The following is a 17,631-nucleotide window of genomic DNA, read 5'->3' as shown; positions in this document are numbered from 1 at the left end:
AATGCCTGGAGTATTTCTACAAATGGCATAATGCCGTAGTGTTCTGAAGTGGAACATCTTGGAGCACTCAAATGATTCCTCAAAGGCACCGCTTTTGAAGAATTTAAGCTCCTATTTATCTGCAAGCCACGCCCTCTATCAGAGAAATGTTGTTTACATCTTTTGACCAGGTTTCAAGCAAAACCAGTTTTTAAATCACCTAAAATAAAATATACAGAAAAAAAAATACAGAAGTAAGTATAAATTATTACCTTAAAATGACAGAGTGGTATTAATTAAAAGACATTCATCTAATTATAAACCTATAATATTGAGATACCAACAAACAGCTTAATATCTAGATTCTAAACACAGACAGTTATGGGAACAAATTTTTCTGTTATATTAAGGCAAGACATCTAAAAAAAAATAATTTCAAGACATAATGTGGTTAACACTTTATTCAAAAGCTGTAACTTTTTGGCAAAACTTCCAGTTTCTTCTTTAATGATATACTATCATCGGTGTAATCATTGATGGGAAAACTAAAGTCTTTTTAGAACAGGATATTGAAAACCAATGAATAAGGAAGACCTAAGAAGAACTAATGTCTTTGAATTATGGTCTTGGCAAAGAATATTGACTATACTGTGGACTGTCAGAAGAACGAACAAATCTGTCTTGGAAGAAGCACAGCCAGAAAGCTGGTTAGAAGTGAGGACAGTGATACTTCATCTCGCTTACTTTGTACATATTAACAGGAGAGACCAGTCCCTGGAGAAGGACATCATGCTTGGTAAAGTAGAGGATCAGTGAAAAATAGGAAGACTCTCAATGAGGTCAATTGACAAGTGGCTGCAAAAATGAACTCAAACATAGCAATGACTGGGAGGATGGCACAGGACTGGTCAGTGTTTCACTCTGTTGTGCACAGAGTCCCTGTATGTTGGAACCAACTCCACAGAACCCAGCAACAATACAACAACATATTGAAAACAAGGTTGAAGGAACTTAAAATGCACTGAGGATACATTCTTGCAAACTTACTTCACAAGAGGAACCACTATACCCTGGTGGACACTGACAAACTTCCACAGCTGCTGCAATGCTTCCGTCAGTAGGATAGGGAACAGCGGATTCAAGGATAACAGAACTCAACCTGGGACAGAGGGAAAAAGAGACGGTAAAATGTAAATAAGCTCTTACGTATTACATAACTATGTAGTAACAAAGCTATAAATATCAGCAAAATATCTGTATAAAAAGTAAACTAATGAATGAGTGACGCTCTGGTCACTCATTACATTAGGTAAAGAAAGCCTGCTCAGTTAAAAGTGGTCACAGCCACCCACCACCATCACATGCTGAAAACATATGAATGTTTTGGCCAATCACTTGGTTCTAGTCTATGTTTTTGACTTCCATTTTTGAAGACAGATGGGCAGCTATATAGTTGAAGGGATTTTTATAACAGAAAATACCCCATGGTTGCTTGATTTCTTTTAACATTTACACTAGAAAAGCAGGAAACAATATTCCATCTGAACTTTTAAACTGAAAGAAAAATAGAAATTATTTTTGTTTCTTTGTCTCAGAGACAAACCTGCATGCAGGCAAGTACAAGCAAAACTTTCTCAGATAATCAGTTGAATTACTGAGAACTAATTCTCTTACGTTTTTTGGCCTTAATTAAATTCATTGTTCTCTGTATCTCTGGATTTCATTTTATTTGTAGGTCTATAAAATCTGGGGTCTTCAGCAGAGTGATTTCACGTAACTCAGTATTTTAGAAAACTCTGGTTTGGCCAAATTGAAAATAGGAGACAAATGCTGTTACATAATTTGGATATATGTATGTGTGTGCGTGTATGTGTGTGCGTGCATGTGTGTGTATAGGATCTGATCTTTTCTTTTTATTCATACATTTTAATATTCTAGAAAAAATTGGTTTGGCCAAATTGAAAATTGGAAAAAAAATTCTACTACATATACTGGAGCCCTGGTGGCACAGTGGTTAAGTGCTACGGCTGTTAACCAAAAGGTCAGCCATTCGAATCCACCAGCCACTCCTTGGAAACCCTACATGGCAGTTCTACTGTGTCCTATAGGGTTGCTATGAGTCAGAATTGAATTAACCCATTGGTTACATATGTCAGATATATGTATGTATGTTTGTGTGTGTGTGTACACATATATGCTGATTCTTTCTTTTTAAGACATGTACTTGTTCTCAAAAGATCTTGCAAACTCAATATGAATTCACAAATTAAATGCTATAGAAGTCTTACTGACCTTTCCTAATATATTTTTAAAGACAATTTTACAAGCTTCATTGTTAAGAACACATACTCAGGAGTCAGACTAGGATTCATACCCTGTTTCTGATACTAGTCATATAACCTAGGAAAAATTACTTAATCTCATTTATGTCACATATATTAAGCCTCTATTATGTAGATCATTCATAGTCGGAATTGACTCGACGGCAGTGGGTTAGTGGGATTATGTAGATAATCTTATAATCCATTAATCCAAACCTTGATTAAAGGATTAAAGAAACTGAAGAATGTACAGTTCTTGATATAATGTATAATACATCAAAAAAATATAGTAGGCAATTATTAGGTACACATCTTACTAACATATTTTCGTTAACTGTCAAAAAAGATAAATATGATGAGTAGTGGAAGAAATACTGTTTGTCTTCTAAAAAACTGGCTTTTTAAAAAAAATCATTTTGATGTATTAAAACAAGAACACAAAATGAAATGACTGCTATTGACTCAATAATAATTAATTTTTTAATGATTGATAGACCTTTATAACTCACGATATGCCATCCTTTAACTGTGAGAAAGGTGTAACTGACTTTTCCTAGGGCATATGTTTTGAGTTCCTTTCTCAAGAGAGGTGGTAGATTTTTATTGATCACTGATTCACATTTAGCAAATTGCTTGCCAGATTTGGGAATCTATGTTGTAATCAATCTGGAGAACACAGCAAATGGGCTCATAATGAGGTTAAAATGTATCTGGAAAAGTGATGATTTTTATACATATATTTTCTTTTTTTATTGTGTTTTAAGTGAAAGTTTACAATTCAAGTTAGTTTCTCATACAAAACTTTTACACATGTTGTTATGTGACCCTAGCTGCTCTCCCTATAATGTGACAGCACACTCCTTCTCTCCACCCTGTACTTCCCATGTCCATTCAACTAGCTCCTGTCCCCCTCTGCCTTCTCATCTTGCCTCCAGACAGGAGCTGCCCACATAGTCTCACGTGTGTACTTGAGCTAAGAAGCTCACTCCTCACCAGTATCATTTTATGTCTTTCAGAAAAGTCACAATTTTTAACGAAGTTGTACGCATTTTAGCAACAAGTTTTTGAAATCTTTATTGCTTTCACCCCCACTTTACTAACCTTAGACCCTTGATAACACCTTGGAATATGTATGAGTTCATACAAGATCAAGAAGCAGCAGAAAAGGAAAGCTGGCTTAAAATCTCATAAAATACGCAGTTGGGTATAATCATTACAGGTGCTGAGTGCTAGCTGGCGCTCTCTAAGGATGATCACCATTATCTATAGGTTACTCAACCACACTTTCTTAAATGTTTTCTTCTCTGGGGGTACAGCTTGTGCCACCTGGCAGAATGTCCTAGACTGGTAGGTATTAAAAAATCACTATTTTTACAGTGTTAAGGGTACACATATCATTTGAAAATCTCTAACTAATCCTTTCTTCACTCCTCCCTCAGCACCGCCAAGTAAACTTGTACACGAAGAGTTGCACCGCTACTGACAATTCTTCTTAATGCAACATAGGGTTTCAAAGAGTTACTAAACTAAGCATAGCATTTGCTTATGCTGACCTGAGCTTATGAGCCATTCCTTGAGAATAGAGACTCTGAGGTGTCATAAATGTCTCAATATATATTTAATGCACTTTCCTAAAATACATGGATGGATGGATGGATGGATGGATGGATGGATGGATGGATGGATGGATGGATGGATGGATGGTTGGATGGATGGATGGAGGGAGGGATGGAGGGAGGGATGGAGGGATGGAGGGAGGGATGGAGGGAGGGATGGAGGGAGGGATGGAGGGAGGGAGGGAGGGAGGGAGGGAGGGATGGAGGGAGGGATGGAGGGATGGAGGGAGGGATGGATAGAGGGATACATAGATATAAGACTAAATAAATGAGTGAATGAATGAATGAACAGATGAAAGGAATGTAGTTACATTATAAACAATGGCTAACATACTCCATGACAAATGATACACTAGCGGCTGGCATCCACATTTCAGATGAATAAAATCAGATAAGTTTAAGACAAATTACTTGTTTGATTGGATACAGAAAATAAATTAAGAAATGTTACAAAGTTAGGAGTCAAGGGCAGAGGTCAGAGTTCACCTGAATGTCTTGTGCCATCTAACGACCTGAATTAATGAACTGTCACATGATGAGCCTGTATTTCTGATCATTTTAATTGTAGAATTAGATGATTTCATGGTTGATCTACTAGGTGATTATAATATAACACACAGTCACAATTTACAAAAAAGCAGGCCTGTCAACTGTATGTAGATACAATCCTAGCATTTTCAGTATTAAGTTTGATAAGCAAAACTTAAAGAAAGAGTATTTGAATTTTTCAAAATAAAACAGAAGAATAAGCAATTAAAGAGGGAATGATTTAAAAAATAAAGATTCCAAAACAAAAACATTTTCAGCAAACTCCCACATTTCATTTGTCTTTTGAACAACAGATGTTCCTCTCCCTAGTCTGTGTAACCATTTTGAGCTATGAGAAATTTCAACACTCAAGCATCTTTCCTAGTAATATTCTACATTAGTATTCACTGAGCAGGCCCAATGTTCATTAGGTTTTGCTATTTGTTAAATGGGATTTTAATGCGTTTAACAGTTTAAGTGTCACTCATGAAGAAGGCAGCAGTTTACTTTTTCCCCCCCTTCAATATGGTCATTTTCCTTTCTTGATACCAGGCTGCATTCATTTAAATACATAATGCTGGCAGTAATAAAGTACTGGATTTTGGAGATGCATGGACTATCAAAGATTTGTGAACTAAGTCAAATGTTTTAGCTGTTTCTCACTGTTAGTACGACTTGAAAATACAGATAAAATGATCCATGAAGAGAAAAAGAGAAAGTCATGTCAGCTACCATGGAAAATATCACAACCCTATTGGAAACATTGTCCTCCTCTTGACTTGGAGATTCTTTTCAATCTATTTGTTTAACATATTTTCCACCAGAGTTATATAGGCTATACTACACTAAAAAGCAAAGATGTACTGTAAAACAACAAAGACATTTTAATACTTTAACCTTCATACTCTTTTAAATAATTCTTCTTCTATCCTTCTTTCACACTGAAGACCTCTCTTTCATTCTACTTAAAAGAACGTTACTTGGGAGTAGCCACCATAGAAACATGTTATGTTTTGTTTTCAGAACATAAGATGATGACTCAGAACTACCTCTGGCCTCTGTCTTTTTGAATTCCTGGAAAGTACCTTTCATAGAGTAGCCTGACAATTATTACAGCATTCCTAAAAAGGCAACAGAATAATTGAGTGGCAAGTCAGTGTGTGAGTGAGCCATCTGGGAAAGAGCTAGACACTTTCTGTAAGCATTTTCAATCCCACAACAAGTAAGGAAAACAACTGACAGATTCTGATAATGTTGCTGCCATTCATCAAAAATATATTAAACATTAATATAAGAGTTCATCTCTTCCTCCTTATTTCTATCAACGTACATTGTGCACACTTGTACTATTTATTATGCTGTCGCAGATGTGCACGGCTGGCTTTCCTACTGGACTACGATCTCCTTGAATTAAGTGATCATGTACCCACCTCTGTATCCTTGTTGCTTAGCCTAAGACTATCAAATCATAATAATTACTGCTTACTGAGTATCTACTATCTTCTCTGCACTATAATGGGGGCTTGACAAACATTATATCTCATTTAAGTATCCATGAACCTAATACAGTAGCCATTCATACCCACATTTACAAACGAAGAAACTCAGAGTAGCAAAGGCTCTTGTCTAAGATATCACAGTTAGCAATTGACGGAGCACAGACTGAAACCTAAGTGTGACTCCAAACCAGTAATCATCTTGCCTCCCAGTACATGCTAGATAATACATAAGGTGCTTTATGTGGATTGTTTTCTTATTTAACCTTCACTTCAATCTTGAAATTTTGATATTGTTCCTGCCATTTTATAGAAGAGGAAACTGAGACTTAAAATGATATTCATGGAAGATGCTTGGTAAATGTTTGCTGAATGAATAAATCCAATACTTAACAGAATAGCATTGGGAGGTAGTTTACAATAATGATAAGGAAACACCTATGGGTTAACATCTGGCTGCATCTTTTACCAACAGTCTGATGCCAAGCCAGTTGTATAAATCTTTCTAAGCCCTTATCTTTAAAAAATATTTTTAAGTTTCCACATTGGTATAATTTCTTTGAAATGTGGTTATTTATATCATTAATTACAAAAGATAGATGCCTACTCCGCACCTAACAACATGACTTCTATGATTATTAAAAGATTTTGCTGTTGAGTTTTTCTAGATAATTTATGTAATTCTGTGTAATCTTTTTTGATACGAAAAATCCAAATTTGCTCCAGAAGTCTCCTTATGTCTTGAAAATATTCTGTATTTATTTTCAAGCAATAAAGACACACGGATATGTTTCAGAGTAAATAGGCAAAAGTCAGGATGCGCTCACTTATGCTGTGGTAACAAACAACTCCAAATTCTCAGTAGCTGAACTAAACAAGGAAACCCTGGTGGCATAGTGTTTAAGTGCTGTGGCTGCTAACCAAAGGGTCGGCAGTTTGAATCCACCAGGCGCTCCTTGGAAACTATACGGGGCAGCTCTACTCTGTCCTGTAGGGTTGCTATGAGTTGGAATCGACTCGATGGCACTGGGTTTGGTCTTTTTTTTTTTGGTTTGAACTAAACAAGCTCTGGTGGCACAGTGGTTAAAAGCTTGGCTGCTAACCAAAAGGCTGATAGGCTCAATCCACCAGACGCTTCCCGGAAACCCTGTGGGGCAGTTCTACTCTGTCCTATAGGGTTGATATGATTCAGGATTGACTGGACGGCAATGGCTTTCTTTTTTTTAAAACTAAACAAAATGAAACAAACTAATATCATATACATTTGTCTTCATTTCCTTAAATTTTTACCTGTGGGTTAAAAAATAATCATTTCAACAACAAAAAATGAATGGCTTAGTATTAGTAGTGACATAAACTTTGATTCATTCAAGCTGAAAATACTAAAAGTATGTATTTCCTCAGAACGGCAATCACTTGTATTAAAACTCATAGTTAAAAGACAAAAATGTGTTGTCAATGAGGAAAAAAAATCACACTAGAAACCATTTATAATAAAGGAAGCTTTTCAAATATTTTATCAAGAAAGTTGATAAAGCAAATGAATGGCATTTATAACACACCAAAGTTCTTTGCCTTGTGTATTGTATGGTTAAAAAAAATCAAACAATATGAAAAATTAATTTTCAGGTGATAACGGTTACATTTGCAAAAGGACTCTCTACATTTCAGAGCTACAAACTTAAATATTTATGAAAAACCAAAAACCAAAAACCAAACCCAATGCCACTGAGCTGATTCCAACTCGTAGCGACCATATAGGACAGAATAGAACTACCCTGTAGGGTTCCCAAGGAGTGCCTGGTGAATTTGAACCGCTAGCTTTTAGTCAGCAGCTGAACTCTTAACCCCTACGCCACCAGGGTTTCTGGAATATTTACAGATGAATTAAATGATATCTGGGCTATATTTCAAGGCAATTTGGCATGGGGTGGAAAGTAGGTGAGAATGTATATGAAATGAAATTATTCCTGAGTTGATAACTGTTGAAGCTGGCTGATGGGTACTTGAGGGCTAATTATGCCATTTTTCTCTACTTTTGTTTATGTTTAATATTTTCTATAATAAAACATTTTACAATTAATAATAATGTGAAAAACTAAAACTAAAGCTTGTCATGTAAAATCTCCTCCAGTCTGGGTGACTGCCCAGGGCAGCTGAGTTCCATGTGTTGCCAGCATTCAGACTGCTTTGATCTTCTCGTAGTTCAAAAAATGCCAGAGTGCCTCACACTGGCAATTCAGTGCTTTTCCCCAGAAAAATCACACATCTCTTCTGCTCACATTACATTGGCCAAAACAAATCACATGACCATACTTACCCTCGAATGTTAGGGAAATGCAGTATCAGGGAAGAAGGAAAAATTTGGTCAACTGCACAAATGTCTACTAGAAGGTACAAGAAAAAACATACTTCGCGCAGAGTTGTTTATCTAATAGATGTTTTAAAAAAGCTGAATAGTCTCCTTGCTTGAGTTAAAAATCAATGTTAAGAAATCTAAGGTTTAGAAAATGTAGAGGATAAAGATGGGCAGCGAGGTTAAGTTGATTTCGCCTGCATTCTTAAACAGAGAAGAAAAAGTTTGCTATTTTTATCTTCATCTGACCAATGTGGATGATGAAAAAGAAATTAATTAATTTTATTGTCTGGGCTCACAGCATTCTGAGAAAATAATGGCAGCAAAAACTGTCACGGTTGAGGAATCATCAGTATGTGCCCTCTTCTAGATTTCTCCAAGTCTTAAAGGTACTTGGAAAAAATGTTATTCCTTGGAATGATGCAAGTTGGATAGAAACGCTTCATATTTGTGTGGTGATTTGTCATTAGCAAAGTGCTTCTGCAGACTTCTAATTCCAATTCACAGTGACCTCTTGAGGTTGGCAAGGCAGTTGTCCTCATCTTTATTTTACAGAATAAGAGATAAGTCCAAAGAGGTCAAAGCCATACTTATGTTTACCACTATTAAATAACTGAGTTGCAAACAGAGGTCAAAATCCTTAACCTCCAATCCAGTAATCGTTGCACTGTGCAATTCCATCAAATCATGTTACAGGAGGCTCTAAGCCCCTTTGCTGAAGCAACTTCCATGGAAGTAAATCTTCCTTAAATAAATCTAAGCATGAATTTTTTTTTGTTAAAATAGCTTCAATTTACTTGTGCTTGCACACAGACTGTATACCAAGTCAGAAGCCTACTGAGCAAGACAAGTTGAAATCAATTCAAGTGATGTTTTACAAATATGACTCAATCTACCAGTAGATCATAGATAAATAAAATATAAAAAAGGTTACTAACTCTGGATTCATGCTGATTTTCACCTCGCCTGAAGTGCATAAGAGTTTCAGATCTGACACCGGCTTTTACTTCTTGAGCCACATTCTCTAGATAATGCAGGCAGCAAAAATGAGCCACCTACTTGGATTAGCTCTTGTGTCTGTTCACATAACCACCCTCGGTGAACATGTCACTCATGTAATGGGGAAGCTGCAGAAGACTTCAAATGAAACCAATGATTTTAAGATGGGTAGACAGTGAAATTGCCCGACATAAATCAGGAGGAAAAGCCTTTGGACTAACTAGTCTGAGAAGCAATGCTGCCAAAAATAAATAAGCCCCTAGCTACTTTTTGTCAATTTAGTTGTCACTCATTTTGAAAGCTAGAGGATTCATCTCCTTTGCACTGTTTAAACATCATGACAATCTCTATTTACTAAATGGGAAAAAAAAAACATAATTAATTCCTAAGTGCTGCTTCTCATCTTCATGGCATTTTAACCCAGCTTCTATCAGAATTGCCTGTGCAAAAGAAGTACATTGCTTGGCAATGGACCTGTTTTTGAATGCAGTTCCCACCTTTGGGAGATGATAATGATGATTACATTTAGTTGAAATATTACAAGTGAAAGACAAACTAAGCAGCTCAGGCAAATCACAGGGGGCAGGGATCAGCATTAAAAAATCTTTCTGTAGGTGAACCAATACTGAGAGACACTGTTTTGATTATGAGAAAGTCAAGTTGTCGGTTTTGGGTATATTTGACCATCTAACTCAATATGATTTAGAATGAAGATGCCATGATACTTTTATTGTTTTTATTATTAGGGTAGAAAAGGAGAAGGGAAAAGAGCTCACTTGGACATAGCTGAAGTAAAAACGTTGTCAGAAAAAAATGACATTATTTTAAAAATGGAAAGGATGGCAACCTGCAGTCATTCAGATATGGGACTATTTGGTTCAAGAAGTTCTCTCTTTAAAGAAAAAAGAATGGAGAATAAAAAGGAACTAACTTATAAAAGTGTTCTAGGTAATGAGCATTTTACATAATTATCACGTTATTTTCACAATGACCCTGAAAGACAGACATTATTATTTCCACTTTACATGTGAAGAAATCAAGGTTCCACAAGGACTAATCATTGGCTGAAGGTCACACGTATAATAAGCAACAATCTTGAAATTCAAGTCAGGTCTTGCTCAAAGCTCACACACTTACCTTTACACCATGCTAGCCAGTGTAGCCTTAGAGAGTTTTATAAAGATATTTGTGGTTATTTAAAGATTCTTTATTTCTTATTAAAAAAAATTTTTTTTAATTTCTTATTACAAACTGTATATTACTATGTAGAAACTAGTTAATTAATTAATGGAAAGAATATTTTTTTAAACCACCTTCCAAATATAACTACCCTGAAATCATATCTCTATTTTCCCACTGTATGAGCCATAAAGGGGGCTTTATTTGCCCATACAGCATTTCTCAACATGTTGTGGTTAGGTGCCATTGAGTCAATTCTGACTGACAGTGACTCCGTGTGACAGAGCAGAGCTGCCTGTAGGCTTTTCTTGGCTGTGATCTTTACAGAAGCAGATCACCAGGTCTTTCTACCACAGAGTCACCGGGTAGTTTTGAACCGCCAACCTTTCAGTTAGCGTTCAAGCACTTAACGTTTATGTTACTAAGGCTCAGCAAAAGAAAAAAAGTTGTTGTAGAGACAATTCTGACTCCTAGCAACCCTATAGGACAGAGTTGAACTGACCCATAGAGTTTCCAAGGAGTGGCTAGTGGATTTCAACTGCCGACCTTTTGGTTAGCAGCTGTAGCTCTTAACCACTGCACCACCAGGCTCAGCATAGGCATCAACATTTATCACGTGTTCTGCAGAACTGCAAAGGAATCATTGATACTATCAGAAGGCCAACACAAATTTATTCTGGGTATTTAAAACTTTCAAGCTTTAACAGAAGCATCTTTCAGTAAACTAGTGCTTCACTTCCATGTACTACTTGACGATAACACTAAACCAGGAAAAAAAAAAAAAAAAACAAACCCATTGCCTTCGAGTCAATTCCAACTCATAGCCACCCTAACCCCAAAATCAAACCCAGTGCCATCAAGTCAATTCCAACTCATAGTGACCATATAGGACAGAGTAGAACTGCCCCAGAGAATTTCCAAGGAGCACCTGGCAGATTCGAACTGCCAACCCTTTGATTAGCAGCCATACCACTTAACCACTACGCCATGAGAGTTTCCTATTTAAAAAAAAAAAAAACAAAAAAACCTATAGCCACCCTAAAACCAAAAACCCAAACCCAGTGCCGTCTAGTTGATTCCAACTCATAGCGACACTGTAAGACAGAGCAGAACTGCCCCATAGAGTTTCTAAGGAGCGCCCGGTGGATTCGAACTGCTGACCCAGAGAGCTTCAAATTCACCCTCCCGACACATGCATGGTTGCCAGAAGCAAAGGTGTGGACAACGGGAGATGCAGTTATTGATTTTACCTGAAGATGGCATCCATCCCAAGGCTGTATGTGGTTTGTATGAGGAGTCTCTTTAAATTCGCAAGCACTGACATAAATTCTTTTCTGGTGACTGGGACATTTGTGCCATGTATGGTAAATAATTCTTCTTTAAGTGACAGAACATTAATATGTTCTTCAGATGGTAGCAGGTACACCTCATCTTGGGCTGTGCTGATGCGTAAGCCATTTCCCTAAAGAATGAAAAGAAGACATAAAGGGGTCAAACTGTGAAAAGAGGGTACAAAAGGGTAAAAGCATTAATATCTTATACAGAAAGCTTCTCAGTATCTGTATTTATATTCTCAGTAGGCTTTTAATTTCAGGCTGGCTTCCCTTGTCATACAGCATATTTCTCGTATATATGAAGGGAAACCCGGTGGTACAGTGGTTAAAGCAGGTTGGCTGCTAACCAGAAGGTCAGCGGTTCAAACTCACCAGCTGCTCCACAGAAGAAAGGTGTGACAGTCTACTACCATAAAGATTACAGTCTTGGAAACCCTATGGGGCAGTTCTATTCTGTCCTGTAGAGTTGCCATGAGTCGGAACTGACTCGACGGCAGTGGGTTTGGAGCCCTGGTGGTACAGTGGTTAAGAGCTCTACTGCTAACCAAAAGCTTGGCGGTTTGAATCCAGCAGCTGCTCCTTGGATACCCAATGGGGCAGTTCTACCCTGTCCTATAGGGTCACTATGACTCAGAATCAACTTGACAGCAGTGGGTTGGTTTGTTTTATGAAGGCAAGGCAGTGTAACTTAAATATCAGCCTTAACCAAATGCATTACAAAGTATAAGCTTTTTGGTTATGCATGTCCTTGCTTCCTCAATTAACTAAGATAGTACATACCCAGCTGCTCATAAGCATATATGTGATTACGAACACCTTGATTTTACATAAGTAGTCAAAAATTGCATATTTCAAATCTGTTTGTGGGTTGCACAGACAATAAGGAAGAAAACTTAGAAAAATGTTTTCAGCTATTGTTTTAAAGAATTTTTCTATAGGGTAGCAATACAAAAACAAGCCATAAACACACACACAAAAAATCAACAGTAAAAACCCTGTAGTCTAATGTTCACAAGAGGATAATGGCATCATAAGAAGGAGCATATCGACTGATCTATCATCTTTAGGTCATCCCTTTTCATTCATTCATATTTATAATACAGGCAGTCCCCAGATTACGATAAGTTCCATTCCTAAATCTGTCTTTAAGTCAAATTTGTATATAAGGACAATTATTGTATTTTATGTCAGTTAGTCAAATACTTGTCTTAGTATATAGTACATAGTGTACCTCTCTTTGCATAAAAGACATTAAAGGAACACTTCCAGATACACTAAAGTATCTTTAACATAATAATACAATAATGATAATGTTTTGATGCGTGTTGCAAAGTAACAGTTGTTTGTTATTACAAACCACAGTATGTACCTCAAATTTTTAATATAATAGGCTTTACAGGGGTTGGTTTGTAACTATAGGTTGTATGTAAACTGGACATTCATAACCCAAGGACTGCCTGTATATAAGTTCTCTATATTTTCTGTTTAGAGAACCCTTTTCTTTTCAGAAGAATCTAGTTATAATTCTAGTTTCAAATCATTTATTTATTTTATATATAAAATCCAGACCACTTACTTCATCCAATACTGCAAATATTCATTTTATGGAAAGAATATTGTCACTCATTTTTGGGTAAAGGTCCTAGTTTTACCTTTAGCAAGGAGGCTTTTGTCTTGGCTCTAGAGAAATAACTATTGGAGTAGTTAGGGTGCCTTGGTCTGGACTTTCAGGCCACATCTAAGAATTTGTGCTGGTAAGTGAAAGTTGACCAGGCCAGAAAAGACTCACCTGGAAGGCCAATATCAACTAGTCTCAGGGGGTATAATTTAGCCCATCACTCAGGACTGGCCAATAAAAACCCTGAACATGGAGGCTCAGGGAGCTTCCTGATTGATGAGAACATCTGCTCTTGGAAGTGTATCATGTCTCTTGGAAAATGAAACTTCATATTGGGAGCTCTCCCAGACCTCAGCCTATGCATTTCTTCATTTGTATTCTTTTTGTTTATACTAACTCTGTAATAATAAGTATGGTATTCTCTCTGTGAATTCTGTGAGTCATTCCAGTGAACTATAGAACCCAAAGGGGCAGTAGGAACCAATAGGTCAGAAAAGTAAGGGTATAGTGTGGATTCCCAAGCTTGTGGCTGGAATCCTGAAAGGGTAGTGGGAAACCAGCTCCAAATTTGTGACCAGAAGATCAGAAGGTTGAGGTGTTATGTAGACTCCAAATTTGTGGCTGATGTCTGCCTATTTGGCAGTCTGAAGAAGAGGCTTTTTTTAACTTGTGCTCTCCGAACTAGCTCTGGGTGACAAGAGTCAGAGAGAGAGTGAGTGCCAAAAGGGCAGCTGGTAATGAGGATGGAAAAGTGGGAAGGTGGACACTGGATAAATCTCCATATTTGGGGGGCTAGATTCATGCTGATTATTATCACACACTGAGTCACATGCACAAAGACAAATAGAGTCTGGCAACAAATCAGCACCTAACAATTTCGTATCATAAATGTGCAAACGTGTGTAAGCCTGTGAGTGTGTGTGGGGTGGGGGGCAGGTGGGACATGCATTATTAGAAAGGAAGGTTACAGGAAGGAGAGGGAAAGGTTCTCTAAGGCAACTTTAGGTTTCCAGCATTTTGGAATTGCCTATGGTCCCCCAGATTCTGAGAGCAGTTTCTTTTACATCTTTCTTACCTAAATTAAAATTTTAAAGTCAAGATTTAACTATTTTTTTTTTTAATACATAAGTTTCCTTTTTCATTTACTTCTGTCCAATTCAAACAAGGAAATGTACAATAAAATTTACTTGGAGTAAAGGGAGATGGAAAAATATAATTATGTAAATCAGAATTTTCCCAGACAATTTCATCAAACTTATTGTCTTGGAAACATGGCCATTATGTTTTCAATTTAAACTCTAAGCCTTGCCTAATATTGTCCTTTATCATTGGAAACCCAATGAATAAGCTGAGTCTTCTAGATATGTCTCAGAGGGAAATATAAGACTGGCATAAGTAAAAGAACATTCCTGAGGTATGTTTTTCTTTAGTAGTATGTAAATCAATATCAAATCCACACAGGTAGAAGGTAGCATGAGTGACCTCAAGTAACATAAGGGTATAACGTAGCCAACAGAAATGACATTCTCCATACTGTACCTCCAAGATAATCATAAGCTGGAGTGTACGTTCTGTATCTTCTTCCTCTTCTTCTAGGTCATATGATATGGTGAATGTCAATTGTCCTCCAGCTGCTGTGAGCTAGAAGAGAGGAGACACATAGTTATTAGAGGATAGGAGATGGGCTATTCAATCACATTTTACTTACTATTCTAAAATAATTTTAGTATTCCAGAGGATGGCATTTGGATGAAACAGAAATCACTAGAGTACGGAGTTGAAATGATAGGCATTTCTTTAGGAGTAACTTTTTACAAACCTTACCCATCAACTGCAAGCCTGACACAAATATAAATTCATGTATTATTTCCCCCAGTATTGCAGTCTTGTTGAAATAGGTTAAGTTCCATGAAACTAAACACAGCCCCTCCTGTCATTTCCCTAGTCTATAGTTTGAGTTTTACAAACAGAGAAGGATCTGTGTCAAAATTGGGAGATTTTTACCCATCCCTGAGGGTCACTGACTTTCTGTGGGCCTGCATGCTTTCAAAAAAGACATCACTCCATTTGACGGGCACTTTACATAGACCATAAGGTAAGCGGGGACATACTGTCAGTCAAATAAAAAGCGTAGCAGCAATTTTATATTCTGATAAAATTTAATCAAAACCGCCAAGGAAGGTATACTTCCCCTGTGCACTCAAAAAACTTAGTTTGAATGGATGTTATTATTCTCTTTTCATTAAGTAAATATTTTCCTTACCTAAGATGCATACCAGACATGATGCAATGTATGCTTGAGGTTTACATACTTTGTCATTGACAGTAACCTTGTAGGAAAAAAAAAAAATCTGAAAACAAGATCATTTATAGAACAGGAATCAGAATTAGGACTCTGAGTGACAGATTCAATGTGAATGGTGCTGTCCTTTTTTTTTTTTTTAATTCCACTGCAACACTGTAAATAAAGATATTCATAAAACAAAGATGATCTGTATTCTGTTTCCTGCATGCTGACATGCGGAGACCCAGCTTCGCAGCAGTTGGCTCCCTGTGTCCTTTAAAGGCAGACCCTGATCAGGAGGCAATTCCTGGCCATGCACTGGGTGGAGCAGGAGGAACCCCGATTCCTCTCAGAGTTGTTCCTTGGGGAATGGCACACAGTTTGTTACGGCTTATTAAACAGGATTTTTAAATTGCAGCTCCACAATGCCTTACAAGAGCTCATTACATGGAGCTCTGTAAGGAACTAAAACTCAGAAAACTTTTATTCCCCTGCTCCACTGAGAAACAGCCCTACTCTAATGTCTTTTCATATATAAAATAATAAATATCTCCCTGGGCTATAGCATTTGGCATTATTGTGAGTAATGAAGGGTAAACCTATGTAAAAGGTTTTTGGTTCTATTAAGATAAGCATCTGAAATTTCACAGAGTTCAAATCAGCTAAATGTTTTCTCAATAAGACAAGTCTAGAAAGTCAGAAAGAAAGAGTATTTTATATATCTTAAAGGGGACTATCTATTTAGAATTTTCTAAATTAATAAAAATGTTGAGGGAGAGGTAGGGATTGAGTTAGAGAAGGACATTGAGAATGGGTCTATAGCATTCCAAAGATTTTGCACCGCCAAAGATATTTTGGCTATTTAAAATGTGTATATGTCATTATTTTTCTGAAATATGTTTCCATTAAAAGAAAGGAAAAGATCAAATCCAATTAATTCTTAATTTCTTAATTTTAAAAATTACCATGTTGTTGTTGTTGTTGTATTGCGTGCCATCGAGTCGATTCTGACTCATAAAACTGCCCCATAGGTTTCCTAGTCTGTATAATCTTTACAGGGGCAGATCACCAGGTCTTTTCTCCCTAGGAGCTGCTGGTGTGTTTAAACTGCCAAACTTTGGTTAGCATTCGAGCTCTTAACCACTGCACCACCAAACTCACTGCCCTCAAGTTGATTTTGACTCTTAGCAACCCCATAGGGTTTTTGAGGCTGTAAATCTATATGGAAGCAGATTACTTTTACCAGGTGCCACCAGGGCTTCTTAAAAAAATTGCTACATGTACCTAAATACAAGGAAATTTGAATTAAAGGTGCTTTTTCTTTTTTTTTTTATCTCAGTTTAGCAATAAAAGGAATAAATGTATGTATAATTTGAATATCTAAACTTTTAAGACTACAAATGAAATTAAAAAATGTTCACTTCTAATATTTGTTTCAGTAATGTATTTATCAAACACATGCCTGTTTACCAAAACCAAACCAAACCCAGTGCTGTCAAGTTGATTCCGACTCATAGCGACCCTATTTACAATAGGTATAAAATCGCATAGCGTATAAAGTAATATTACATGGAACAGAAATGAGAGGTGGGAATGTGGAAAAAATGAACGAATAAACATACAGAACAAGAGAGGAGCCTTATGTAGGTCAATGACAATAATAAAAAAAAAAGAAAACATGAACAAGGGAGTAGAATTAATTCAACCCAGTCTCCTGAGGGCTAATAATAATGCTGATGATGAATTACTTTTTTTTTACTCTTACATTTCACGAAAAAGATTTTTCCAACTCTTTCATAAATCTTTGATAGTCATTCTTTGACACCATTAGAACCATTGTTTGATTGCTCTACTTACCTGAGTAAATCAATTTTACTCCCAGGTTGTGTGAAAAAAAGATGATTTTTAAAAATTTTTATTG

General features: G+C 36.6%; 1 protein-coding gene across 2 annotated transcripts in view; it reads right to left on the bottom strand.

The window, feature by feature from the left end:
- The window catches only part of LAMA2 (laminin subunit alpha 2), a 717,179-nt gene that overhangs the window by 285,004 nt on the left and 414,544 nt on the right, over positions 1-17,631 (bottom strand). For both annotated transcript variants that reach the window (XM_049901052.1, XM_049901136.1), the window contains exons 13-15: positions 14,966-15,067; positions 11,725-11,936; positions 1,027-1,138 (exon numbers count right to left, since the gene is read on the bottom strand). In XM_049901052.1, coding sequence (XP_049757009.1) covers positions 1,027-1,138; positions 11,725-11,936; positions 14,966-15,067 — 426 coding nt within the window. The remainder of the gene's footprint in view (positions 1-1,026; positions 1,139-11,724; positions 11,937-14,965; positions 15,068-17,631) is intronic.

This window comes from Elephas maximus, chromosome 1 (genome assembly GCF_024166365.1).
Source record: "Elephas maximus indicus isolate mEleMax1 chromosome 1, mEleMax1 primary haplotype, whole genome shotgun sequence".
Lineage (NCBI taxonomy): Eukaryota > Metazoa > Chordata > Mammalia > Proboscidea > Elephantidae > Elephas > Elephas maximus.
The sequence above is the reverse complement of the archived record's forward strand: the minus strand, read 5'-3'. Positions and strand labels throughout refer to the sequence as shown.